We start from the raw sequence: 27413 nt of genomic DNA on the forward strand, positions 1-27413 counted from the left end.
TCAACATACAAAAAGATTTAAAAAACTAGTTGAATTTAAATGGGGTGGGAGTACCCGAAGAACCAATGGGAATTCCTGCATCAAGGCTACTATGCATATCAGCACTATCATGCTTTGAATTTTCATTCTTTATGATCACTGGGGGACAATGGAACATGAATATAAACCAACTCTGTCAAAAGAACCAGTTAAATTGCAACACCATGTTTCCTTTTTGAATAATAATAATAATAACTCATTTGCACCAATCAATCACCTCCCAACACAAGAGAAGATCCAAATGGAAGTGTAGGTGAAATGTGGTCTAGGAAATCCTAGTACTTTATTCTCTACATTTTATAGAAGAAACTCTTGATTTCTTGCAGATTCTGAACTTTTTTTCGCAACACTAATATTTCTCCTTTGTTTGAGAAAACAGAGATCAAGCATATCTAATAACCTAATACCTGTCAAAAACTATACTAAAAAAGGGAGCAGACATAAAAGTAGGTAGTAATCTGAATTTGAAGGGACATTTATCGGTTTAACACTATAACCAATCTGAAGCGACTAACTCATGGCATGCTTCCTAGACTCGTAATATAGAGCCTTTAGATGTAGCATATTCAACATCTATAGCTCAACTACAAGAAAATTCTCCAAGATCTTAAATTTTCTACCATAAAACCTCGTCTTATGACCATTGGTTATAGTCGTTTAAAAAGTTTCCACGATATCAATTAATAACAAGTATTTCAAAGAATACAATGTTGACTAGAAGGGAAATATAGTTGACCTTGATAAAAAAAATCAGCATATACATTAAATATTTGGTCAGATACATACACAATCCTAGACTAAAGAAGCAGTACATATACATGCATGTCAAGAGGGAAGACAGGGCAGGGAACAGGTACCTCCATGATCCATTGGCAAAGCACATGTTATAGGAGTCTAACTCATTTAGCTATACTCAACCCCTTTAGTCCCCGTAGAATCCGTAGACCCGTTACAGTGATTTGTAAAGCACAAGGAATGCACCAATGTCACATCCCAAACATTGCTAAGCAGGTGCTGATATAATAGTATACGATCCTAGACATTACTAAGTAAATGCTGACATACAATCGTATATGAATTCAATAGTTCAACAAGTTCTTTAATAAGTCTTTCAAAAAAAAAAAAAGTTCTTTAATATGAAGATAAGGCAACAAATGTGTCAAGGAAGGCTCTTTTCCAAAATAATACTCTTAACGGTCTATGACTTGATTTATTTAAAAATCATTGATGTATCTTTCAGAAAAGGACATGCATTTAGACTTTAAGGTTTGCAAATTTTAAATATTTAATATACAAAAGGATCTGTGTTCAGGAAATTATCAGAGGGAAATTTTTTTGACATTATCTTGATCATTATTTAAATTTGTATCACTTATGGACTTCAAAGGTGATAAATATTAAAGGAAAGCTATTTTTGTCCAATAAAAATTAAGTGTTTGATAGTTATTTTTTAAAAGTGACTATAATATAGAATTATGTAACCATATGAAGGATTCTTCTTAGTACACAATGTAAAACTCATTACATATCCATTAAACTCTATTTTTTTAATTGGTTGATTTCATCGAATTTTCTAATTGCGCAAATTTAAATTCCGGGTGAAATGGATACAACCAAAGAAGTCTGTGTTTACTTTAAACGAGATTTTGTCTGCCGGTTTCACCTAGCGGATGATTTGTTTGAGTCCATGCTCTTCCAGTTTCTAACCTTCCATACTAGGATCTGCGTCGAGGAAAGATCACAACAAAAAGTCTCATATGGTCCTAACCTTGGTGAATCTCAAGTTATATAAACAGATTGTCTGTGAACTTTGGTCTATATATATTTTTCTATTGGTTTCCGCTTCTTATTTAGATTTCATACAACTACATGTATAAAAACATAATACTATTATATATCACCAGACACCATTCTAAAATGAGTGCATTTATACTTTTTTTTTTTTACTGGAAGGTGAATTTATACACTTAAAACATAAAACCATATTAATGGAATTGTACAATTATTCTTTTACAAAATATGTTATCTGCCTGAGCAGTTGACTTAATAAAATTCACAGAATACTGTACACATCGACTGATAGTTTCATAATAATATTTTTGTATTAATATTAAATGTTGTTATCAGGCTCTAATGAAAATAAAACAAAAAAACAATAAAAGAAAAAAACAGAATTGAAGCGATAAACAGAAACAATCCGGTCACTTTGTTCTATATATATGCAATCATCTAAACCTCTCGTGGTCATAAAACCATATGATATCCTCTGGGACAATGGCAATCACAAAAATATATGAATATTTTGTCATTTCCCTCTTCTTTCTTTTTGCATCAACCCAATATGTAGTGAGTAGCAATAATGTTAGCACTCTTTGCATTAAGGAAGAGAGAGTGGCACTCCTTAAAATCAAAAAAGATCTCAAAGATCCATCCAATTGTCTTTCTTCATGGGTCGGGGAAGATTGCTGTAATTGGAAGGGTATACAATGTAACAACCAAACTGGTCATGTTTTAAAGCTTAAGCTCAGGCCCTATCTTATCTGCATCAAAACTGTAAGTATATTTTCACTGTCTCCCTTTGGTGGTAAGATAAATCCTTCATTGGCTGACTTGAAACACTTGAGTCACTTGGACCTAAGATATAATGATTTCGAAGGAGTTCCCATTCCAGAATTTATTGGTTCCCTCAATATGCTCAATTACCTTGACTTATCAGATTCATATTTTTCTGGAATGGTCCCCCCTCATCTTGGCAATTTGTCAAACTTGCATTATCTTGATATCTCTACCCCATTTTCATCCCTTTGGGTCAGAGACTTTAGTTGGCTCTCTGCTTTGTCTTCACTTCAATTTCTTAGCATGAATTATGTAAATATTACCACCTCGCCCCATGAGTGGTTTCAAACTATGAATAAGATACCATCTCTATTAGAGTTGCATTTAATGTATTGCAATCTTGCTTTTCTCCCACCATCTTCACCATTTTTAAATATTACATCACTTTCTGTGCTTGATCTCTCTGGAAATCCTTTTAATTCATCTATACCTTCTTGGTTGTTTAACATTAGTACCCTTACATACCTTAGTCTTTCTGAATCATCATCTCTAATCGGTCTCGTTCCTTCTATGCTAGGAAGATGGAAGCTTTGCAAACTTCAAGTTCTAGACCTATCATCTAATTTTATTACTGGTGATATAGCTGATACCATTGAGGCCATGTCTTGTAGCAACCAAAGTTTGATGTTGTTGGATTTGAGTTATAACCAACTAACTGGGAAATTGCCTCATTCTTTAGGGAAGTTTACCAATCTGTTTAGGCTTGACATATCAAGAAACACAGTAAATTCACACTCAGGTGTCTCAGGTCCAATACCAACATCTATAGGAAACTTATCAAATCTACGTTCTCTTTACTTGGAAGGCAACATGATGAATGGAACAATTCCTGAAAGTATTGGTCAACTAACCAAATTGTTTTCCCTACACCTACTTGAGAATGATTGGAAAGGTATAATGACAAATATTCATTTTCATAATCTTACAAACCTAGTCAGTTTCTCTGTGTCATCTAAAAAGAGCACACTTGCTTTGAAAGTGACAAATAACTGGGTTCCACCTTTTAAGGATTTGCAATATGTTGAAATTCGTGATTGTCAAATTGGTCCGATATTTCCTAATTGGCTTAGAAACCAAATCCCCTTGACGGAGATAATCCTAAAAAATGTTGGAATTTTTGGGGAGATACCCCATTGGCTTTACAATATGTCCTCCCAAATTCAGAACCTAGATCTTTCTCACAACAAATTAAGTGGTTACCTTCCCAAAGAAATGAACTTCACTTCCTCAAAGTATCCTACAGTTGACTTTTCTTATAACCGCTTCATGGGCTCAGTGCAAATTTGGCCTGGTGTGAGTGCTCTCTACTTAAGGAACAATTCACTGTCTGGAACATTACCTACCAATATTGGCAAAGAGATATCACATTTTAAGGACTTGGATCTATCAAATAACTACCTCAATGGGAGCATTCCATTATCTTTAAACAAGATTCAAAATTTGAGTTATCTTGATCTATCCAACAATTATTTGACAGGGGAAATCCCTGAGTTTTGGATGGGTATACAAAGCTTAAACATCATTGATTTATCCAACAACAGGTTGGTAGGTGGAATTCCAACTTCAATATGCTCATTACCTTACCTTTCCATCCTAGAACTGAGCAACAACAATCTCTCTCAAGATTTGTCTTTTTCCTTCCATAATTGTTTTTGGCTGAAAACGCTCTCGCTAAAAAACAACAAATTTTTTGGGACTATACCAAAAGAGATGAGTAAAAACAATCCTTTCCTTTCAGAGTTACTATTACGGGGCAATACATTAACAGGAAGCATTCCTAAAGAGTTATGTAATCTAACTCTCTATTTACTGGATCTTGCAGAAAACAATTTCTCAGGATTGATACCAACATGCTTGGGTGATACGTACGGTTTCAAACTGCCGCAAACGTACCTCACTGATTCATTTGAAACTGGGGACTATGTATCGTACACAAAGCATACAGAGTTGGTGCTGAATGGAAGAATTGTCAAATATTTAAAGAAAATGCCGGTGCATCCCACCATTGATCTTTCTAAGAATGATCTTTCTGGAGAGATTCCAGTGAAGATAACACAGCTAATTCACCTAGGTGCTCTGAATCTGTCATGGAATCAGCTAACTGGGAATATACCTAGTGACATTGGATTACTAAAAGATTTAGAAAACCTTGACTTTTCACATAACAACCTTTCGGGTCCTATCCCTCCAACTATGGCTTCCATGACATTCCTAAGTCATTTGAACTTGTCATACAACAATCTTTCCGGAAGAATTCCGCTGGCTAATCAGTTTGCCACCTATGATGCATCAACTTATATAGGCAATCCAGGGTTGTGTGGAGATCATTTACTGAAAAATTGCTCATCATTGTCACCTGGACATGGAGAACAAGAAAGGAAACATGAAGATGGTGTTGATGGAGATGACAACAATGAAAGATGGGGATTATATGCAAGCATAGCAGTTGGGTATATCACTGGCTTCTGGATTGTGTGTGGAAGCTTGATGTTAAAGAGGTCTTGGAGACATGCATATTTCAATTCTGTATATGACATGAAAGATAAACTTCTGGTTTTGATTGCGGTTAACTTAGCACGTATAAAGGAACTGATGCCGTAGTATATCTATTTATTGTATCTGTTGGTTGAACTTTGCACTCAATCATCGGTATTATACTTTGCATGTGTGGATTGTTTAAATTTTTGTGTGTGATATATGTGGACTGGTGACTCTTGCATGTGTGGGTGTTTAGAAGTTATATAGCAGGCTATTTTAGTTTAACTTTTTGGTCATTAAATTTACTATAAGGATCCATTTGAAAAGTTCTTAGATTTCTTTCTAGGGTAAAATTTTTTGTACACCCCCATTTTCTATATTAGGCAGGTACAATCTTTTTTCAGCTAGAATACCCCTATCAGAAAGTATACTTTTGGATGGTACCGCTTGACAAACACATTATCATTGAACATGCAAATCTATGCTTGAAATTTAATAAATATACAAATTTATTGAACAACAAATTCGCAGTTAGATTTATAGGAAGAAATGGCAATATGTTGATGCTTATAACAGCATAAATTCAAGTTCTAACAATTAAACCAAATTAAGCATGTCAAAAGATTGATGGCATTAAAAATCGATATATTAGAATTGAGAAGACTAATTGAATTTCAATGAGGTGGGAGTACACTGAAGCATAAACAGGAAGTCCTGCATCAAGACTATTACATCAGCACTATCATGCTTAAAAGAAATTATATTCTTTTGGTCATTCAGAATACAGTTTAAGATCTTTCTGGACAAAAATGAACTAGTTAAATATCTCTTTTTCATCAATATTTCATATCACCTCCCAACATTAGGAACAACTCCAGATGGAAGCATCGAAGAAACGCCACCCAGGGAATATAATTACTTTAGTTTTATAGATATATTTTTTTAAAAGAATACCTTTTGAGTTCTTGCACATTCTGAACCTTTTGCAACACTGACACTATTTCTCTTTTGCCCGAGACGTGTAAGACACTAAATATGTGTCCTTCTCGCAGTCAGATACGTACCTTGGTTCGCCATGTTGTAGGAGTCTAACTTAATTAGTTATACTCAACCCGTTTAGTCCCGATACAGTGGCCTGCAAAGCACAAGGAATGCACCAATGTCACATCCCAGACATTAATTACTAAGTAAATGCTTGATGGGATAAAACCGCAAGTGCACGGTTTCATCGAAGTAGTAAAAATAGAGTATCGTTCCGACAGGGAGTTAGGAATTCAATTAACTTTAAATAATAATTAGACTGAAGGTTTAGAAGATAGAAAAGTTTGTATTTTTAATTAAAAGAAAAATAACAAAAGAAAAGATAAAAGCTTTGGGATTATTGGTTCATCTAATTGACAAGTCCTTCACAAACCAAACTATTAAACTTATAACCTTATGTTAGACCTAACTTCTAAAGACAGTTTCTCTTTTGTTCCTCTAGCCACCAAGCCTATTTCGCTGACTTGATGACTATTAGATTTTGGTTCCTCTAATAACCAAGCCTATTTCGCTGACTTGATTACTATTAGTTCCCTTGAAGATCGAAACTATATGTCTCAAGGATTGCAAAGACTATTACGCTGCCTTTGCAATCCTTGTCTAAATTCACTTGTTCGAATATCAAAGCTCCACTTTCGTTTTATGAATTGATATTTGAGATGATGGATTAACGATTATCAAACCCTCCACTTTCGTTTTCACAGTTTGATAATGGTTAATCCATGTTAAAGCGGTGAATTTAGATTAGAGATTAAGGTTACATAAGATTAAGGTTTAAAGCTTGGTTTGATTAGGATTATGTCATTTAGACTTATCCAACAATCCCAAGACAAGAGAAGTCTACTCACTAACGTTCATTGTAGACATAGAAGAGAAGAAGAAGAAGAACATAAAATAAAGGTGAACTTTTATTCAAAGAAACAATTGTCACTTATTATTTTAGAGAACAAAAGATGAATATTTGTGATGGCTAGCTACTCTATTTATAGTTTACATTCGACTTAAAATCTAAGCAATCACTAGAATGTTCCACAAGTAAACTAAAACATAGTAGCTTAAAATCTAAGCAAAAGCAACAAAAGTAGTTCTGGAGGGTGGCACGGCCGTGCCAAGCCTAGCACGGGCCATGCCAAGTTTCTGACTTGAGGGAGATATATTTTTGTCTCCGAATCTTCGTATTTTTGTACCGAATCAGCTCCAAAACTCCTTTCTTTTGCTCCAAGACTCAATCCATCAAATATTCATTCCTGAAATATAACAATATGCAATTGTAGTAAAATATCTCAAAAAGGAAATAATATTAAAATAAAATAAACTTAAATCTAAATAAAACGAAACTAAATAACATATAAAAATAGATAATAATTGACTCATCAAACTCCCCCACACTTGAATCTTTGCTTGTCCTCAAGCAAAAGGCATAAACATGGTAGCACAAAACAATATTATCATATGACAATTTAATTAAAACACATGTCTCCTCAAGGGCTTCAATTTCAAGCGTACACTAATCACAAACTCAAGCATTTCACGTAAACCTTATTCAACTCAACAATCAAGTTTCAAGTGAGTGTGTGTGTAGTCCAACTATTTTCTTGCTCCTGTATAAGATAGATATTATGAGGAAACATGTTCTAATCCTAGTACTAAACCAACCAAGAAAAACTCTTTCTTGCATTATCTTGATATCTCTAGTCCATCACTTTGGACTAGAGACTTAAGCTGGCTATCTGCTCTGACTTCGCTTCAATATCTTGGCATGGATTTTATCAACATCACCAACTCGTCCCGTGAGTTGTTTCGAGCTGTGAATAAGATGTCATCTCTATTAGAGTTGCATTTGTCCTTTTGCAGTCTTGCTTCACTCCCTCCAGCTTCACCATTTCTAAATATTACATCTCTTTCCAGGCTTTATCTCACTGGAAATCTTTTTAATTCCACTATACCTTCTTGGCTGTTCAACATGAGCGGCCTTACAGAAATTAATCTATATAGTTCATCTCTAATAGGTCAAGTTCCTTCTATGTCTGGGAGATGGAACCTCTGCAAGCTTCGGAGTCTTGTCCTATCATCTAATTATCTAACTGGTGATATAACAGAAATGATTGAGGCCATGTCTTGCAGCAACCTAAGTTTGGGGTTGTTGGATTTGAGTCAAAATCAACTAAGTGGGAAATTGCCCCGTTCTTTGGGGATGTTTAACAAACTGTTTAGTGTTGACCTGTCAAGAAACTCAATGAACTCGCACTCAGGTATCTCAGGTCCTATACCAGCATCTATAGGAAACTTATCAAAACTAGGTGCCCTGAACTTGGAAGGCAACATGATGAATGGGACAATTCCAGAAAGTATTGGTCAACTAACCAATTTGTATTCTCTACACCTACTTGGTAATTATTGGGAAGGTATAATGACAAATATTCATTTCAATCTCACAAAGCTAGTCAGTTTCACTGTGTCATCTAAAAATAACAAACTTTCTTTGAAAGTGACAAATGATTGGGTTCCCCCTTTTAAGTATTTGAGTCGTATCGAAATTCACAGTTGTAATGTTGGCCCAGCATTTCCTAATTGGCTCAGATTCCAAATCCAATTGGATGAGATAGTCCTAGAAAATGCTGGAATTTCTGGGGATATACCCTATTGGCTTTACAATAAATCTTCCCAAATTGAGCATCTAAATCTTTCTCATAACAAAATAAGTGGTTACCTTCCCAGAGAAATGAATTTCACTTCCTCAAATTTTCCTACAGTTGACCTTTCTCATAACCTGTTGAAGGGCTCAATCCAGATTTGGTCTAATGTGAGCAGTCTCTACCTAAGAAACAACTCGCTGTCTGAAATATTACCTACCAATATTGGCAAAGATATGTCACATTTGTTGGACTTGGATCTCTCAAATAACTGCCTGAATGGGAGCATCCCCTTATCCTTAAATAAGATTAAAAAATTGACTTATCTTGATCTATCCAACAATTATTTGACAGGGGAAATTCCTGAGTTTTGGATGGGTATACAGAGCTTAAGCATCATTGATCTATCCAACAACATGTTGGAAGGTGGAATTCCAACTTCAATATGCTCATTACCTTTACTTTTTATCCTAGAATTGAGCAACAACAATCTCACTGCAGATTTGTCTTCAACCTTTCAAAACTGTACTCAGCTAAAGACACTCTCGCTAAAATACAACAGGTTTTTTGGGTCTATGCCAAACGAGATAGCCAACAACATTCCTATGCTTTCAGAGTTATTATTGCAAGGAAACTCATTCACAGGAAGCATTCCTGAAGAGCTATGTCATCTACCTTTCCTCCATTTGTTGGATCTTGCAGAAAACAGCATCTCCGGATCAATACCAACATGTTTGGGTGATGTGAAGGGTTTCAAACTGCCACAAACGTACTTTATTTATTTAATGTATTCATTAACCCTTCAAGGACGTGTGCGGTACACGAGGCACATAGAATTGGTCCTAAAAGGAAGACTAATGGAATACACGAAATAAATGCCGGTGCATTCTATCATTGATCTCTCTAAGAATAATCTTTCTGGAGAGATACCCGAGAAGATAATACAACTGATTCACCTAGGTGCCCTGAATTTGTCCTGGAATCACCTAACTGGGGAATTACCAAACAACATTGGATTATTAACAAATTTAGAAAGTCTTGACCTTTCACACAACCATCTTATAGGTCCCATTCCTCAAAGCATGGCCTCCATGACATTCCTAAGTCATTTGAACTTGTCATACAACAACCTTTTGGGACAAATTCCGATGGCTAATCAGTTTGCCACCTTCAATGAGCCATCAATTTATGAAGGCAACCCGGGGCTTTGTGGACATCCTTTGCCAACTGATTGCTCATCATTGTCACCTGGAAATGGAGAGAAAGACAGAAAACATGAAGATGGTGTAGATAGCGATGACGACAATGAAAGATTGGGATTATACACAAGCATAGTTGTCGGGTATATTACTGGCTTCTGGATTGTGTGTGGAAGCTTGGTGTTAAAGAGGTCTTGGAGACATGCATATTTCAATTTTGTATATGACCTGAGAGATAAACTTCTGATTTTGATGGCAGTTAACTTAGCACGTCTAAAGCGTGTGTTTGGATTGGAAAGGAACTGATGCCATACAGCCGTAGTACATCTATTTATTGTCTCTGTTGATTGAACTTTGCACTCGGTCATTACTGTTATACTTTGCATGTGTGGATTGTTTAAATTTGTGTGTGTGATATATGTGCACTGGTGATTCTTGGGTGAAGTACACAGTGGATGTTTACAAGTCGTACAGTGGTTATTCAAGTTTAACTTTTTGGTCAATGAAAAACTTTGATATCATAGGTGTAAGTTTGTAAATAAATTTACTATAAGGAACCTTTTGTAAAGTTTTTAGATTTCAAGGGTAGAGTTTTTGGTGCACCCCCATTTTCTCTACTATCCTGATGCAGTTGTTTCTCTTCTAGAATAGCCCTATCCGTAAGTATGCTTTTGGATGGTAATTGGTAACCACACAAACATTTCAAACCAAATAACTATAGAACTTCATTGTAGATAGTTGATATACCATATGTTACAACTATTTACGAAGTAATTTAGTGATCTTCAATGAAGATGAAATGAAAAGATTGCTGGCAATCAATACAAAAAAAACTCAATTTACAAGAATTTGAAAGACTAATTGAATTTGAATGGGGTGGGAGTACTAGAAACACAAATGGGAATTTCTGCATCAACGATACTATATGTATATCAGCAGCACTATCTTGCTTCAAATTTTTATTCGTTTGATCATTCAGAATACAGTTTAAGATCTTTGTGGACAATGAAAAGAAGAATAAACCAACTCAAGTGTCAAAAGAAATAGTTGAAATGTAACTGCTGATATCCAATTTAAATCTCTCTTTTGAATCAATATTTCACTTCCAAACATTAGCATTTTAACACTGACACCAATCTCAAGCACCTAACTCGTGGCATGCTTCCTAGACTTGTAATATAGACCATTTAGATGTAGCATACTCAACAGCCTACAAGCAAACTCTCCAAGATCTTAAATTTTCGACCATAAAACCTCGTCTTATGACCATCGGATATAGTCATTTAAAAAGTTTTCACTATATCAATTAATAACAAGTATTTCAAAGAATACAACGTTGGCTAGAAGGAACAGTTTTTGATAAATTGATAAAAATAGTTGGACTTGATAAAAAAAAAATCAGCATACATTAAATATTGGTCAGATACATACACAATCCTAGAACAAAGAAACAGTACATACATTGTCAAGAGGGAAAACAGAGCAGGGAAAGTCATAGGCAGGTACCTCCATGATTTTTTTTATTTTTTTTTGCAAAAGCAGGTACCTCCGTGTTTCATCGGCGAAGCAATTGAGAGTTCATTCCAATCATATTCCAGATATTGAAGCCCTCAAAATTGGTGGCATTTAGGGTGGGAAGGGGAAAGAGTTTCCCACTATAGAAAAGTGATTTTTGACCATTAGATCAAATGAATAACATAATTTTATAATAGATTTTCAACACTAGATTTTTTTTTTTTTTTCACACTATCTCCCACCACCATTCTCTCTCCTCCATCTCCCTCACCTACCACCACCGTCCCAACAGGCAACAACATCCCTAAGCAGCAACAATGATCTTCTTATGCAAGGCAATGAAACAATTGCAGAAAAAAAACTCATTTCTCTTATTAAAAAAAACTGGGTTTGAAGTGAACTCTAGAACATTGCTGGAAAAAAAACTCACGAACAATATTTTGAATAAGCTATAAATTTCTTAGAGGTTTTATTTTAAAAAAATCCAGAACAGTATTAAATAGAAAAAAGATCTAAGAATGAATGAAAGGTTAAAACTCCTACAATGGAAAGAGTAGCCTCATAATTGCATTTCGTCTCTTAAGTTCTTCACTCATTTCCAACATTAATCCTCCACATCAAAAAAAATAATTGGTAACTTCTGTTCATTTTTGTTTTCCCATTTATGTTAATTAATCAATGGTTTTCAGCAATTTAATAGTTAATTTTGTGCATAATTTAAAGGAATCAATTGTAAAAGGGTTTGGGTTTGCAGAAATAGTTTAAAGATTGCAGGGCTTCACTCAAGAGAGACTTGAATTGAACCATTCAATAGAAGTTGAATGTAAATTTCTCCACCGTAAATGTGAATCTAAACTTCCAGATCTAAAAAAAATCAATATTGATGAGGTAGAAGACAGCATAAAAGACGAAAAATAATATAGTGTGCACAACCCATGATGAAATCGGTACTCCTCTCTAATCTAATGGTCAAAAAACACTTTCCCATGGTGGAAAACTCTTTCCTCTTCCCACCCTAAATGCCACCCTAAAAATTAAGACTCAACAGTTGTAAATATCACCAAAGCACACATGCTATAAGTAGTAGCTTATGTTATTTGGTACTTCAAAGTACAGAAAGAGCAAAATAATAATCAAATTGATGTTATAATGCTTATGTCAAGAAAAAGAGAAACACCTCCATGAGTTTCCACTTGATACTTGAAGATAAACGTGTTTACATAAATAAGTTGATTTTCAAAGTGACAACAATTTTAGGGTCTGTTTCGCAAGTACAATAAGTTAATTGATAGCTGTTAAATTATATAGCTTATAACTTTATAAATTCCTATGATCAAAAAAGACTTATTTGGTATCCATCATTTTATTACGAACTAGATTATTCTTTCAATTGTATAGTGTTTTTTGATAAGTAGCTTACAACTCCCCTCAAAAAAAAGTTAATACTATTTAAACATTTTTTTTTTTGTCATTTCATATTTTAAGCTAATTCAACCGCCAAGTTTACTAAACAGTACAAATTTAATCAACTGGCTTATCCGCACCAACTACCAACTAGCTTAGCAAATATTATTTATAATTTCCGCTACAAACTAACTTATCAACTATCGGCTATTTTAGTCTTAATAATATTTGTAAAGAATAGCGAAAATATCATTGTACATGTAGCTCCCAAGTCCAAAGCAAAATTACCAGTTTAAACATGAAAAAGTACAGAAGAAATTAAGGATATAATTTCCAGATTTTGTATAGGTAAGTTATGTTCCATGACTAATACTAATTTTAAAATTGAGAAAGATAATCTTTTACTTTCAATTGACAACAATAACCTAATGAAATCACAATTACATAGAAAGTGTAAAATAATTTCTTTAACAAACTGACAAATTTCGCTATATATCAGCTGCACGAAAGAATGGCAATGTCGATTCATTTGGTTTGATTAATGGCGGGAACACCAAGTCTTGTCGTTTGATTTGAGGATAGAATCAACCCTTTTTACTTTTTTTTATTATTTAGCCAAATTTGGCACCGATCAAAATCAATTATTCTATAGGAAGACAAGTGAAAACATATTTATCTTTCAACAATAGAAAGGTATTAAAATTTGTACCAAAAAAAAAAGTATTAAAATTTACTTTTTTATTTGATTTTAAAAAATTTATCCAAAATTCAACCTGATGTTAGCTATTTTTTCAAAACAACATTTAAATGCATATAAAAATATTTGTTTTTTTTGTGATTTGCTATTTTATTTTATATCAGTTTGGATTTGAACTGATTTTTATTTAAAATATATCATTTATTTTCTGAATTCACCAGATTGAAATAAAATGTTTTACATATTGTTTCGCTGAAGATATTTTACATAAAATAATGAGAATCTATCATTTACCAAAAAAAAATATGGAAAAAAGAAAACGAATCTAGCATTTTGTGGTTAGAGTAAATTGTGGTTATAAAGTGAACTTACGTGTCTATCAATTTCATCGCGAGCTCTTTATAGGGATGACAATTAGACTCAAGTTCAATAAATATCTGCAAAAGTTATTCACGTTGGGCGGATAAATACTTGCAATTTTTAGTTTGGGCTCGGGTTTGAGTAATTGTCCGTAAATTTGAACGGATATGGACGCGAGTACGAGCACTCTAGTACCTAGACCGCCCCATGTCCGCATATTATAAATATTATAATTATAATTTTATATAATACTAAAATTATACTTCAAAAAAAATATAATATGCAATGTTCCTACCAACTGAACTAAGCTTACGGGGATATTCTAGATCTTTTTTATTTGGTTAAATACTATGATATGCAATAAATTATAAGTTGATATAAGAGATTTTAGATCATATTTTAATTAAGTTGTGATATTTTTGTTATTTATTGTCTTTTTGTTGTTTTTTTTGAACAAATTGTCTTTTTGTCGTTAAAGTGCGGGTAATGAGCGCAGGTACGGACTCTTATATGGCCATAGGATACGGGGACGAACATCAGAGGCTCATATATGAAAAAAAATTTAGGGAATTATTTTTCCCACCCTATGAAATTCTCGCGCGCCCTATTTTCTTTTTCAAAAATGCCCTTGAAGTTTTCGGGTTTCATAATCCGAACTAGTGTTTTCCTTTGTTATATGGTGAAAAAATGAGTTACAGATTTTTTCGAATTTTGTAATCCAAAAACTTCAAAAAATAAGACGCGTTACATGATTTTTTTTCGGATTATATAATCCGAACACCCCCTAAACACCTTTTCTTAAGGAAAAAATAGTTCGGATTATATAATCCGAACTGTATCAGCACAAATTCTAAACATGTTTGTAACATGGATAGTCATTTTATAAACAATATTAATCTTCACAACTCTCATTCTTCTGTTTTGGGTCATTGCTACCTGTTCTTAGTCAAAAATCAGGTTTTCGGGCAACTTGATCGGATTGCTCCGAAACTTCCCCAGAAAATCAGAAAAAAATTCAAGGATCATGACTCCCATAGAAGAAACTTCTTATGGAACTCCGCCCCTCAAAATCCAAAATTCCATCGTTTAGACTCATTTTTCATTTATTTTTATTTTTCATATTCTCAGAAAAATCCGAAAAAATCATTAGTTTCATTTGATTTTTAGAATTTTTTGTGGTATTTTTATGATTTTATTTGACAGGTTTTAAACATTTTTTACTTATTTTTTTTTTGTTGTTTTTAAAAGCAAAACTACTAAAAAATAAGGGAGTCTGACAGCTAATTATACATAAGAATTGTCCAGATTATGAAATCCGGAAACTGTTTCATGAATTCAGATTATGAAATCCGAACTGCATAAGGACATTTTTGAAAAATTTACAGGATGCGGGAGAAGGCCATAGGGTGAGAAAAATAATAATTTTTTTTTTTTTTTTTATAAATACAAGTATCATGATGGATATTATAATACCCTCTCCAAATGATACACATTGTCATCCATAATGCTCTCATTACATGTTTGAAGAAAAACTATTTTACATCCATATTACATCTTTATTAAACTCTTAAATATATAATCAAATTTTTAGCGTGGTTAACTTGTTATGACTCAGTTCCTACTATGTTTCTTTTGAATAATTAAAACTTAGCCCGAATGGCCTCATCCTCGTTGTTCATCTTTTGATCAATTTAATTCTTCTACTGCATTAGAAACAATACAACCTCCAAGAATCCTTGGCACTCTCCAGGTTTCACATTTGTTGAGTTCTTCAACAATATTACCCTTGTGATTGGCCCAAGCTTGGCCTTACCTCGCTCGACTCCAAAATATTTGATGTTAGAGTGTGGTGGTCGTGGAGAAATAGAAACTCTACTTGCTTCTCAAATTCTCCGATCGCAATTTACCATCTAGCCATTGAGTCTATAAATTTGTCTTCTACTTTGAATTCTTGCTTCAATCACATGGAAATCATATAATCACATCTTCACCATTATAAATACTGATGATAGATGTTTTGGTAATCCCATAAGAGTGGGCTACAAAAGCTTACTTCACCATCCTTGCGAAACTTGGATTACAGGTTTCTCAGACTACATTGGAGACGGCATTGGTATCCTTTTAGTTGAGCTTCATGTTATTCATTTGGTGGCTTTCGTTGGCTAGAGAGATAAACTTCCAAGATATTGTTATTCAAACTGTTATCATTGTGTTAACATTCTCAAGGACCCAACTCCTATATACAACAAGCATGCTACTTTGATTTAAGACATCAAGGATCTTCTCAACCCTAACTGGATCATATCCATTGCTCACACACTTCATGAACGTCATATATGTGTTATTAAGAGTCACACATCGGTTAGGAGTTGGTCTGACAATTTGTTTATAAGTGGGGGTAATCCTCACCTCACAAGCTGGTTTTGTGGGGTTGTGTTAGGCCCAACCATGATTTCTAATATGGTATCAGAGCCTCTTCACGATTCTTTGGGCCACCTGTTATCAGGTTTCCGTTATCGGGCCACCCGTCATTTATGTTCACGCTTCAGATGTGTAATCCTGAGCGTGAGGGTGTGTGTTAAGAGTCCCACATCAGTTAGGAGTTGGCCCGACAATTTGTTTATAAGTGGGGGCAATCCTCACCCCACAAGCCGGTTTTGTGGGGTAGTGTTAGGTCCAACCACGATTTTTAATATGTGTTGACTTCTTAGAAAAGATTGAACTTCTCCCCCCTCTGATCTAATGTTTCACACCTCTTCTCCTCCAAGTTTATCAGACCTCCTAGCAATAGATTTTGCGGAAACTAAGTTTCGTAGATTGTAATATTTTTTTATCAAATCTTCTTAGAAAAGCTTCAACCTTGTAACCCAAAAAATATACATACATTAGCACAATGAAGAAAGTGGTACCCACACTATACTGACAAAATGAGAATTTATCTAAGGAAGATGCGTCTTTATTTTGTTGTGTGTTGTGAAGTATCTGAAAACAAAGAAACAAGAGTGTGGAATGAGGTAATAGATTCTCAAGTTTATGTTGTTGAGAGAGCAAAAACTATGTTTCAGAATTGGCAAGATATAGGTAGGATTTGTGATACATATTGCAACTCTGACAAGAAGAAAATGTGAAATGGATAAAACTAGCTGAAAGAAGATTTAAATGCAATATTAAATTAATAAATAATAAAGTAATAGTAATTTTTTGTGAAAGCATATAAAAATTAGCAGTTCTGAATTGACTCCTTCTTCCCCACCCCGAGCTATTATTACTTCCAATTTTTTCCTTTAAAGTTTAAAGCAATGCTTCCTCTTATTATACTTGGAAAAAAAAAAAAAAAGGATTAAATAGGGCCTACGTAATAAAAATAACTCCATCAGAGATAATCCGATTCAATATAATCTCATTTTCTTTTGGTAAAAAAATAAACTACGATAACAGACAAAAAAATTAATTAGGAGGTATGATATTTCAACGATGCTGAGTCCCCACCAAATAGTAAAGCGTTTTTTTGGGCTAAACCTAAAAACCAAACAAAAAACAACAAAATTTCTTTCTTTTTTTGGTGTATAAAACAACAAAATTTCGATGCTGCAGTATCACCATAATTTCTAAATACAGAAAGAAAATAAATATTGAAATTATAAAACAAAAAGTTTCACTACCAAAAAAAAAAAAAACAAAAAGTTTTGTTTAGACCAGTTTACAAAATATTCATCGAGTGTGGAATTTTAATTTCATGAACTAAACAAATAAAACTAAATTAATTATCCAAAGACCCATTCCAAAATTTATTTAAAAAGACGACCTAATAAAAAATCAAACCGAAAAATGATATTTCAAAAAAGATTATCTTAATCCATTCTCCCTCAAAAAAAAAAAAAAATTATCTTAATCCATTCGTCGGCAAGCAAATTGTCGCGTAGCCGCCACAGCGTATGTTAGTCAACTTATCCATACACTACGCCGCGTTGTTGTTTCAATCACTCTGACCTGGCAACACACGTCACGCGCTCAAATCAACGCGTATACCCCACCACTTCCTTCTCCAAAAACTTCAAACAAAAACATTTTCACGTTCAACAAAAAAAACACTCTTAAACAAAACCTTAAAACATACGTTAAAACTTGTTCACAAGTGTCACAAGAAAAAAATTCAATTCAACGCAAATCATAAACAAATACCAACCCATTTTTCTTCATCTAGATTCATCCAATACCCAATATTCAAAATCTGATTTTTTTTTACAATGGAATCAAAGAATCCAGCAAGGTTCAAGCTAGGAAAACAATCTTCACTAGCACCCGAAAGACATAGTGAAGAAGATGAAGTTCATCATGATGGTGCTGCTACTATTGATCCTGGTGTTAGGTTGATGTATTCAGCGAATGAAGGTGATGTTGATGGAATTCGTGAGGTGATTGAATCAGGTGTTAGTGTTAATTTTAGAGATGTTGATGGAAGGACTGCTCTTCATATTGCTGCTTGTCAAGGGTTGAGTCATGTTGTTCAGTTGTTGCTTGAGAAAGGGGCTGATGTTGATCCTAAAGATCGATGGGGAAGCACGGTAATTTGTTGTTATTCTCCTTAAGTACTATTTTTTATTTTTAAGATATGATTTAGTTTAGTTGACTAATTGGTTAAGATTTTGTGTGAGATTGTGTTGATGTGTAGGAAAAAAGGGGAGAATAGAGGTTTGGAATGTCATTAGATTGGGATAGATTGGTTAGGGTTTTGATACAGTTAGGTTCTGTTCGGATAATCAACTTAATAAAGCTCTTATTATGAAAATGTATCAGTGCTTCTGTATAAGTTATTTCTATAATGAAATATAAAATAAAGTCAAACTTTTTTCATACAAGGTTTAAAATGTTTTCATAAACTATCATGGATTATGGAAATAAGCTAAAACAACCTATGCCTATGTGCTGTTTTTATAAGCACTTTCTAACAGTTTCACAAGTGCTTAGGTAGGTAGATAAACTCAAATACGTCAATCCTAATAGTAATTTGCCCTTACTGTTGTTATTATTGCCAAACAACGTTGACATAGATTTATATCAGCTTGCAATGGTCTAAATTTGGTCTTAGAATTTGGGTTGGGCCTAACTCAACCTTCTAAAACCGGCTTTTTAGGTGAGGGCAGCCCAAGCTTTATAAACACTACCAAGCTATATCTCTAGGCAATATTGGACTAAATACACCCCTTCACACACAACACAATGAAGGCGTTGGAAGCTATAATGAAGGCAACCCTAATGCCGCAATTTGGCAGCTAGGGGGCGGACCACAATGAAGGCGGAATTTCAAACACCCCCTCACGGTTGGTCCCAATGAGCTTGAAGCGTGGACGATGCGGGAAGCCCAACAATAGACACAGGATAGGCTCTGATATCATTCAACAATGAGGTTATACATATTTATATAAGAGAGAACCTCTCAAGAAAGTAAAAATAGAAAATAAGGAAACAGATCAATGCTCAAATGGAGAATAATCAACATCTGGCTTCAGCTCTCAGGGCTGTTTTGTCTTGATTTGATGTTGCTTGACTAGTCTTGTACTTTGGATTCATTCTGTACATTGTAATGCCTGAATAAATGTTTAGGCTTGATCTTGAGTTCCTTAGAATAAATGCCCGAATAAATCTATGTCATAATTGTACGTTGAACTCAGATGGTTTTCAAAAATAGATGTTTCTGTTTCACATGGCCTAAGTAACTCTGTGCTTAGAAGTTAGAACACATTTATATGATGCAAGTATAAAGTACACATCAAGAGGGTATAGTTATTGTGAAAATGTGTTTGATCCAGTACTGCAAATGGTATTAGGTTTCTGTTTGAAGTATTGACCGTGATGGTTCCTTGTCTTAACTTTAGTCTTATATTTTTAAGATATGATGTGCATAATCTGGCTGTATCTCATTTCTGCTGAATTTTTTTGTAGTCTTATATTTTTGCTTCCTCCTTTTCCCCTCTCTCTATAAAATTACTGAGGCTATAGGATGAAAAGAAGGGATGAAGATTTTGAATTATGAATATGGTTTGGTATGAAAAGACTAAACACAAACCCCTATTGATACTAATCCAAGATTTCAAATCCTAATTATATAGGAAACTATAGCATGGTACAAATATGGAATATAGAAACTAATTATAAGATATAGTCTAAAATACTTCAAAATAAGAGAAAATAAGAGATAATATCAGATATTGGTCTGATTATTGATTTCCTGTCTCTCAAACAGCCCCTTGCAGATGCTATATTCTATAAAAACAAGGATGTTATCAAACTATTGGAGAATCATGGAGCAAAGCCTCTGGTATGTAAATTTGAGGATTGTTGCACGTATTTATCTTGACATATCAGTCTTTTCTTGTGAATTCTGCTAATAAGTGGCAATCAATGTGAATATACTGTTTCAGATGTCCTCTATGCATGTTAATCATGCACGAGAAGTTCCAGAATATGAAATCAATCCTAAAGAACTTGATTTTACCAACAGTGTGGAGATAACAAAGGTAAAACACATCATTATAATTTTATTTTATTTTTAACGATCAATTTAATGTCTTTAGATTATTTTATTTCAAAATCCTCGGAGAACTGATAAAGTTTTCTATAACCGCATCTCTTTTATTGTCCAACATTTCAATTTGTAATACAAACTTGTGAATGTGTGTGGTTTAAATTTTTTCCCTTTCAATTATCATATTAGTTTATTGTTTTGTTTGCAGCTGTAAGCTCATCTGCACATAATGATTTTTTTATGATAAATTTATGGGTTAATAGTGTTTTTCACCCCTGTAATATATGTCATTTCCAGTTTTCGCCCCTATAAAATTTTCGGTTTGATTTGCACCCTCGTAAAAATTTTATTTTCCGAAAAACACCCTTAATAGGCCATTCAAAAACCAAAATTTCTTGAAAAAAAATTCTGAAAATGGCCTATTAGGGGTGTTTTCTGGAAAATAAAAATTTTACGAGGATGCAAATCAAACCGAAAATTTTATAGGGGCGAAAACCAGAATTGACATATATTACAGGGGTGAAAAACACTATTAACCCTAAATTTATTTATGACCATTTACCATCTCATGGGAACATAATTGTTGAGAAACTGGCTAATTCCACTTTCTAAAAGAATGTGACTGCCGTTGAAAGTACCTGGGTCAAGCTTGCCAATTCATTTTTATAAAGCTTATCCTGTACAGTACTTAATGAATAAATCAATCTTCAATTCCATGGCATGTACATGATTCTTCCATCCTATCATCTTTTCTTAAATGGCAGGGGACTTTCTGCCTTGCGTTGTGGCGTGGGACTGAGGTCGCAGTAAAAAAGCTCGGGGAGGATGTGAGCAGTGATGAGGAGAAAGTGTGAGTTGTATATATCCTGGTGCGTTTTAATTCAGTTATATACTTTCATGATAACTAATATATTCAACTTCTAACAGAAAGGCTTTCAGAGACGAGCTGGCTCTGTTTCAGAAGATTCGGCATCCAAATGTAGTGCAGTTTCTTGGTGCTGTGACACAGAGTACTCCAATGATGATTGTGACAGAATATCTTCCCAAGGTTTTGTCCTATAATGTCAAGGGATATGATTTTCGGGGTGTTTTTTGGGATGTTAGTTTGATGAAATTTAACAGTAACCTGATAGATCTCATTTGCCCCTGTTGTGCAGGGAGATCTTCGTGATTTCATGAAAAGAAAAGGAGCTTTGAAACCAAGTACAGCTGTGAGATTTGCACTTGATATTGCTAGGTATTTGAAATTTGAACTCTCATACCTTGATTTCATGCTTGTTCAATTTATCCCTCCATATCTCTCAGCATTGAGAACCTAATCTAATGAGTTTGATGAAAAATTGAGTGGGAGAGGTAACTGATAAAGGAGAAAGTGTGTTTAGGAATGCAGAAAAAGCTTCATTCCTTTCCCTTGTGCCTAGTGTTGCCAATATAGGACAAATAGAAAGCGTTTAAAAGAAAATAACAAGTGATTGAAACAGAGGGAAAAAAAATAGTTAATGAGATAAATAGATGTTCATAGCATAGGTTGAGCGATTAAACCCCGTGTTCCGTTGGACTAAGTAATGATCCAATCCATTTTGTCCAGTAACATAAGTAGGTGGATATGGGTGGGACCAACATAGAGTTGGATCTAGGCAGTTAAATTTGTCCGCTTGAAAGATGCCTTATTCCAATATAGCTCTTGAATAGGTTTCTTATCTGAAATTTTGCTGATTCCATGTCATAAGCATCCTGGTTTTAACATTTAACATTTCTCAAGGGTTTCATACTTTCTGGATAAAAATCTGTATTATCTTTTATAGAGATAATATCTCAAATTCACTTATGTGAATCATGTTTAGATGAGACATCTATTGGGTTATAAATAATGGCGTCTATACTACACGTTTGTGTTTTTTGTCTATTAAAGTGTCACATAACACTATTTTTTATTTCAAATTATGCAGGGGTGTGGGTTATTTGCATGAAAATAAACCATCGCCTATTATTCATCGTGATCTTGAGCCTTCGTAAGTTTCTTTGTTGAATTATTGTTTTTTTTTTTTTTACTATTTGTTTATGTATAGTTCATATGTCTAGATTATTAGTCTGATATATTCTACGCGTTTTATAATGTTGCTTATGAGTAAGCTAACAGTAATATATTGCGGGATGATTCCGGGCACCTAAAAGTTGCAGACTTTGGGGTCAGCAAGTTGCTAGCAAATAAAGAAGACAAGCCTCTAACTTGCCAAGAAACTTCTTGTGGGTGCTGCTTTTCTTAAGAATTGTCATCAATTCATACTTTAAATATCTGAATACTATATTTTCTTATTGATATAAGAAATTTAGATTTTTCATGCAGTGGTCTTAGTTAGACATGCTGCTTCATGAAATAATTTTCTGAAACTAGGAAATTTGTTATTTTGATTAATAGGCCGCTATGTGGCTCCTGAGGTTTTTAAACAAGAAGAATATGACACTAAAGTGGATGTGTTCTCATTTGCACTAATTCTACAAGAGGTAACTAAATACATTATACAAATAATATATTTTCCTATATGAGAATATTTTATTGTTTATTATTATTTTTGTAGGTAAATTATCTTTTTGGTCCATATAAAATTGGCAAAAAAAAAAATATTTTTTTTTCCTTTTTGTTACCGATAAGAGACTAAAGTCATATATATGTTAAATGTACAGATTTAAAACAATTAAAGTCTTTGTAGGAACTAAAATCAAATTTTATCAATTTTAGAGAAAAAATCATGTTCGTAGTGATGTGAACAATTTCTTAGTGCAACAACCAAGCCTTATCCCACGAAGGGCCCGTTTGGATTAGGCTATTTTGAGCTTTTGCAAAACAGCTTATGTAAAAAAATAAGCTTCTATGTGTTATTCATAAGTTTGTAAATGTAGTTTATGAAAAAAACAGTTTATAAAAATACAATTTTCGTTAGTGAGAGCTTATAAATTAACACAAAAGCTTATTTATTTGCATAAGCTCAAAATAAACCTAATCCAAACAGGCCCTAAGTGGGGTCGGCTACATGTGAACACTTTCTTAGTATGGTAGATTAATTGGTTGTGTTAGGTAATGCAGCTGGGTGGGGTTAGTTGATTAGTGAATTTTTGAGAAATAAGGCTCGTGTACAGATTCAGACTCTTCTTTCTTGGGTCCTACTGATCCAGGAGGAAGAAAAGGCAACTCCATAGAGACTTCTCTGTTTCAATTTTCTTTTTACATCCTATTATATTATGATCCAGGACCTATAAATGAGCTGTTAAAATATCTCATTAAATTTGTATGCTAGGATAAATGAATCGATGATCTTTTCTAAATATTGTATACGAAAATAAAAGAATCTTAGATACCCTTCGTCAACTAAACTGGGATTAGAAGTCAAGTAATATCTCAAATAGCGGCTTAATGCTTTTTGTTTCATATTCTATACACAGATATCAATATAATTTTATCATCCAAAGTTTTCCATTCTTCACTCTTCCTCCTTCCCTACCCCAGAACCCTATAATTTAATAGGGTCTTACTGTGCTACCGTCCTCCGGGATGTGTGCTGTCATCCTTTAGCTGTCAAGTTCCCTAAAATTTGGAACTAGAGTGGCAACGTTGTTGCGGGCTCGTCCTAACTATGTTGTAAATTATGTCTGTTGTTACGGACTCGTCCTAAGAATGTTGTAAATCATGTCTAGATGATTTATGTTATCTCCTCCACTCACCTTGTTATCCATTTTATTGTCTCGTGTCCAGATGTTGTGTGAAACCTTTTTATACTACAAGTTGAACTAACCTCATAAAGCTCCATAGCATTAGTACCATATTCTTATTCAAATCTACTATGATATTTTTTTAAATCTTGTAATTTGATGAGTTGGTTCTCTTATTTCCTATTAAACCTTGATCATTTCTTAGATGGCATATTTTTCTGCAATTGATTATGTGACTGCGTTTATTGGTGATATGGAATTATTGTAGCTTTCCTGTCAACGATTCATAACTTCATGTGGTCATTACTGATGCTTACTATATGCTCTACTTTAGATGATTGAAGGCTGCCCTCCTTTTTCTGCAAAGCGTGATGACGAGGTTCCTAAGGTATATGCTTCAAAAGAGCGGCCACCCTTCCGAGCTCCAATCAAGCGTTATTCTCATGGAATTCGAGAGTAAGTCTTCTATGCTTTTCAGATGATATTAATACTTTCTCTGTCCCTTTTTATAAGACCTTTGGCATTTTTCACATATATTAAGAAAAGTTTGTAGTGCAACTAATGTTTACATTTTGTTTATAAATAAAATAGTACTAAATTGCCGTTTGTGTATAGAAGTATTCAATTTTGACTTTTCATCTTTCAAAACAAATTAGTATTATTATAAGGGGTATAATTGTAAAAAGTTAATAAATGCATCTAGTAATTTGGTAAGATGCTTATATGGAGGGACAAACTCTTTTGAAAGTGGGCTTATAATTAGGGACGAGACTGAGGCAGTAGGTAATAGGATGTTAAATATTTTTTCATCTTAAAATCTTCATTGGCAATTCACAATCTTTTGCTAATTTAGTAAGTATGAGTATTTTTTTTTCCATCTGACTTAACAGAAAACAATTATGTTCATGCTTGTAAACCTTCTGTCCATTTTCCTAAGCAAGTTGTAAATTAACTAAGTGCATGTTTGAGTTGACTGTGAGATTGTCAGAATCACGGCGGGCCAAAACGATTTTGGCAAAAGCTACACTTTGGAGCTTGAACAACATCACTGTGGTACCATGATTTTGCAAAACTCACTACCAACCCAAAAACACAATGAATGTGGTTAGAAGGCCGTAGCAGTCTCGACTCCCATATTACTATTTTGTTTGTTGCATACTACGTCTTGTCCACCCTGTCTGAGTGTGAAATTCCGACACTAAGCCTGTCATTTAACATAACTTTTCTTCCAAATTTTATTTTTTTCTTATGTGACAGTAACTTGTTACAATACATAATTTACATTTTGTCGATCTCTCTAATAATATCTGCTTACAGGTTGATTGAAGAGTGCTGGAATGAGAATCCAGCAAAGAGGCCAACGTTCAGGCAAATAATAACAAGACTGGAGTCCATCTACAATACAATTGGTCAAAAAAGACGTTGGAAGGTTATTATTTCTCTCACATACCCCCTCAACCCCTTGATCAAAATATTTTTGTTTACATATCAACACATGCTTGTTCAAAATCGTGTGAAACTTGGTTAATTGCTGAATTTTATACTGGTTGTGTTGAAATATAATAGTTGTCACTTGTCAATTTCAATTTTTCTCTACCGTGAAACAGATTTTGCTAATTACATAACTTGTGGAGGAATTGTAACATTGAAACCATTTGCTTCTTTGCTCCTTGTAATATCTGCAGGTTAGACCATTGAGATGCTTTCAGAATCTTGAAGCTTTGTTGAAGAGGGATCGGTCAAATCTAAGCAGTCGGGGCAGTTCATCTCGCTCAGCTTCCAGCCGTACATGAAGAAGGACGAAGATTGGTGTTATTCTGTATAACTTCAATATTGACGTAAAGAAAAAGATACAAATTGACCTTCATTTCACTTGTTGAATTGGAGCATATAAACATCTTCTTGTGTGTTTTCCCAAGTTCATGATTGTGATTTTAGCTTCGTCAAGATTCTTCTTCAATTAATTATTTCCAACTACATAATATCTGGCCATAGAATTGCTTGTAACAAAGGAACGTAATTTAGGAATTTGCTCTATGTCATGTACATTATGTATGTATTATTATGCAACAAGACATTTTTTGTATAAACATGATGTAGGATTTTTCAGCAGATTTGTATTAGAATAACGTACGAAATAAATGATGTCTCGTAAGTGCAACTAAGATGTTAAATGATGCGGGTGCAGGGATATTTGATATATGCTCGGACGCGAGTTCACATATTTTCTGAGTACACATTAGGACTGTTCAATATCGGTATTACGGGTTTGATTCCGTAATATCCCCCTATGCTGGATCCTTTTAGTTTGTTTGTACTCCGAAAAATCAGTATTGGGTAATTGATGAGAGTATTTATTTGGGAGACTGAATGGGATAAACAAGTAAAAACCATTTACTGTGTACTAACGCACTTGTCTTAGGCTCTGTTTGGTAAAAATAACGGATAGCTGATAAACTAGCTTATAGCTGATAGTTGATGAATGATAGCTTATAGCTGATAGCTTATAAGCTAATTAAAGTGTTTGGTAAAAATAGTGGTTGAACTAGCTGATAAATGCAAAATTACATAAAAGGACATTATTAATTCATATAAAATTTATACTACTATAAATTAATATTTAAGATATTTGATAATTTAAATTTAATAAATGTTTATATATTATTAAATTATTGTTTTTTGGTAAAAATTTATTTTCAATTTATTTCGATTCAGTTTTCAGTTATTATACATTAATAAAAAAACTAAAGTATACAAATTTATTTTAAGAATAAAATAAAAAATAATCAATTCATAAGATTGAAAAAAAATTTGTTAAAAAAAACAAAGGATAAAACAAAACAAAAAAATACGTATAAATACATATCCAGCAGTAGCACAATTGAAAATAAAAATTACATTGCACAATTAAAAGGACAACAACAATAGAAAAAAAAAATTGTATGTATCTTATACTGAACAATGGTTTCGTGATAGAGATTCAACCATTGTAAGCTTAATCGTGTGTACATGTAGATGTAGCATCGTTTTTGTTTTGTTTTAAATTATAATAAAATTAATTATTAAGGGTAAACGTGGGTTTTACTTAAAGTGGTAAGGGTATAAATGGAATAAAATATGATAAGCTATATGCTATAAGCTCAAACGCTATTTGTAATAGCATCTGAAAAATAGCTTATAAACTCATAAAATAAGCT

General features: G+C 33.5%; 3 protein-coding genes across 3 annotated transcripts; all 3 read left to right on the forward strand.

The window, feature by feature from the left end:
* The first annotated feature begins 2946 nt into the window (after nucleotides 1-2946).
* Nucleotides 2947-5256, forward strand: LOC11446848 (receptor-like protein EIX2). Its single transcript, XM_024776178.2, has one exon. It carries the CDS (start codon nucleotides 2947-2949, stop codon nucleotides 5254-5256), a length of 2310 nt encoding a protein of 769 aa, XP_024631946.2.
* Nucleotides 5257-7990: 2734 nt separating this feature from the next.
* On the forward strand, nucleotides 7991-9682 carry LOC11446849 (receptor-like protein EIX2). Its single transcript, XM_024776475.1, has one exon. The coding sequence runs from the start codon at nucleotides 7991-7993 to the stop codon at nucleotides 9680-9682; it is 1692 nt and encodes a 563-aa protein (XP_024632243.1).
* An 8361-nt stretch (nucleotides 9683-18043) lies between these two features.
* LOC25486020 (integrin-linked protein kinase 1) lies at nucleotides 18044-26371 on the forward strand. The gene is made up of 12 exons (XM_013607169.3): nucleotides 18044-18547; nucleotides 20227-20301; nucleotides 20405-20500; nucleotides 21273-21358; nucleotides 21436-21556; nucleotides 21666-21745; nucleotides 22458-22520; nucleotides 22649-22755; nucleotides 22928-23013; nucleotides 24551-24672; nucleotides 25534-25645; nucleotides 25902-26371. Exons 1-12 carry the CDS (start codon nucleotides 18230-18232, stop codon nucleotides 26007-26009), a joined length of 1374 nt encoding a protein of 457 aa, XP_013462623.1. The 5' UTR covers nucleotides 18044-18229; the 3' UTR covers nucleotides 26010-26371.
* Nucleotides 26372-27413: the final 1042 nt, after the last annotated feature.

The sequence above is a fragment of the Medicago truncatula genome, chromosome 2 (genome assembly GCF_003473485.1).
Source record: "Medicago truncatula cultivar Jemalong A17 chromosome 2, MtrunA17r5.0-ANR, whole genome shotgun sequence".
Classification (NCBI taxonomy): domain Eukaryota; kingdom Viridiplantae; phylum Streptophyta; class Magnoliopsida; order Fabales; family Fabaceae; genus Medicago; species Medicago truncatula.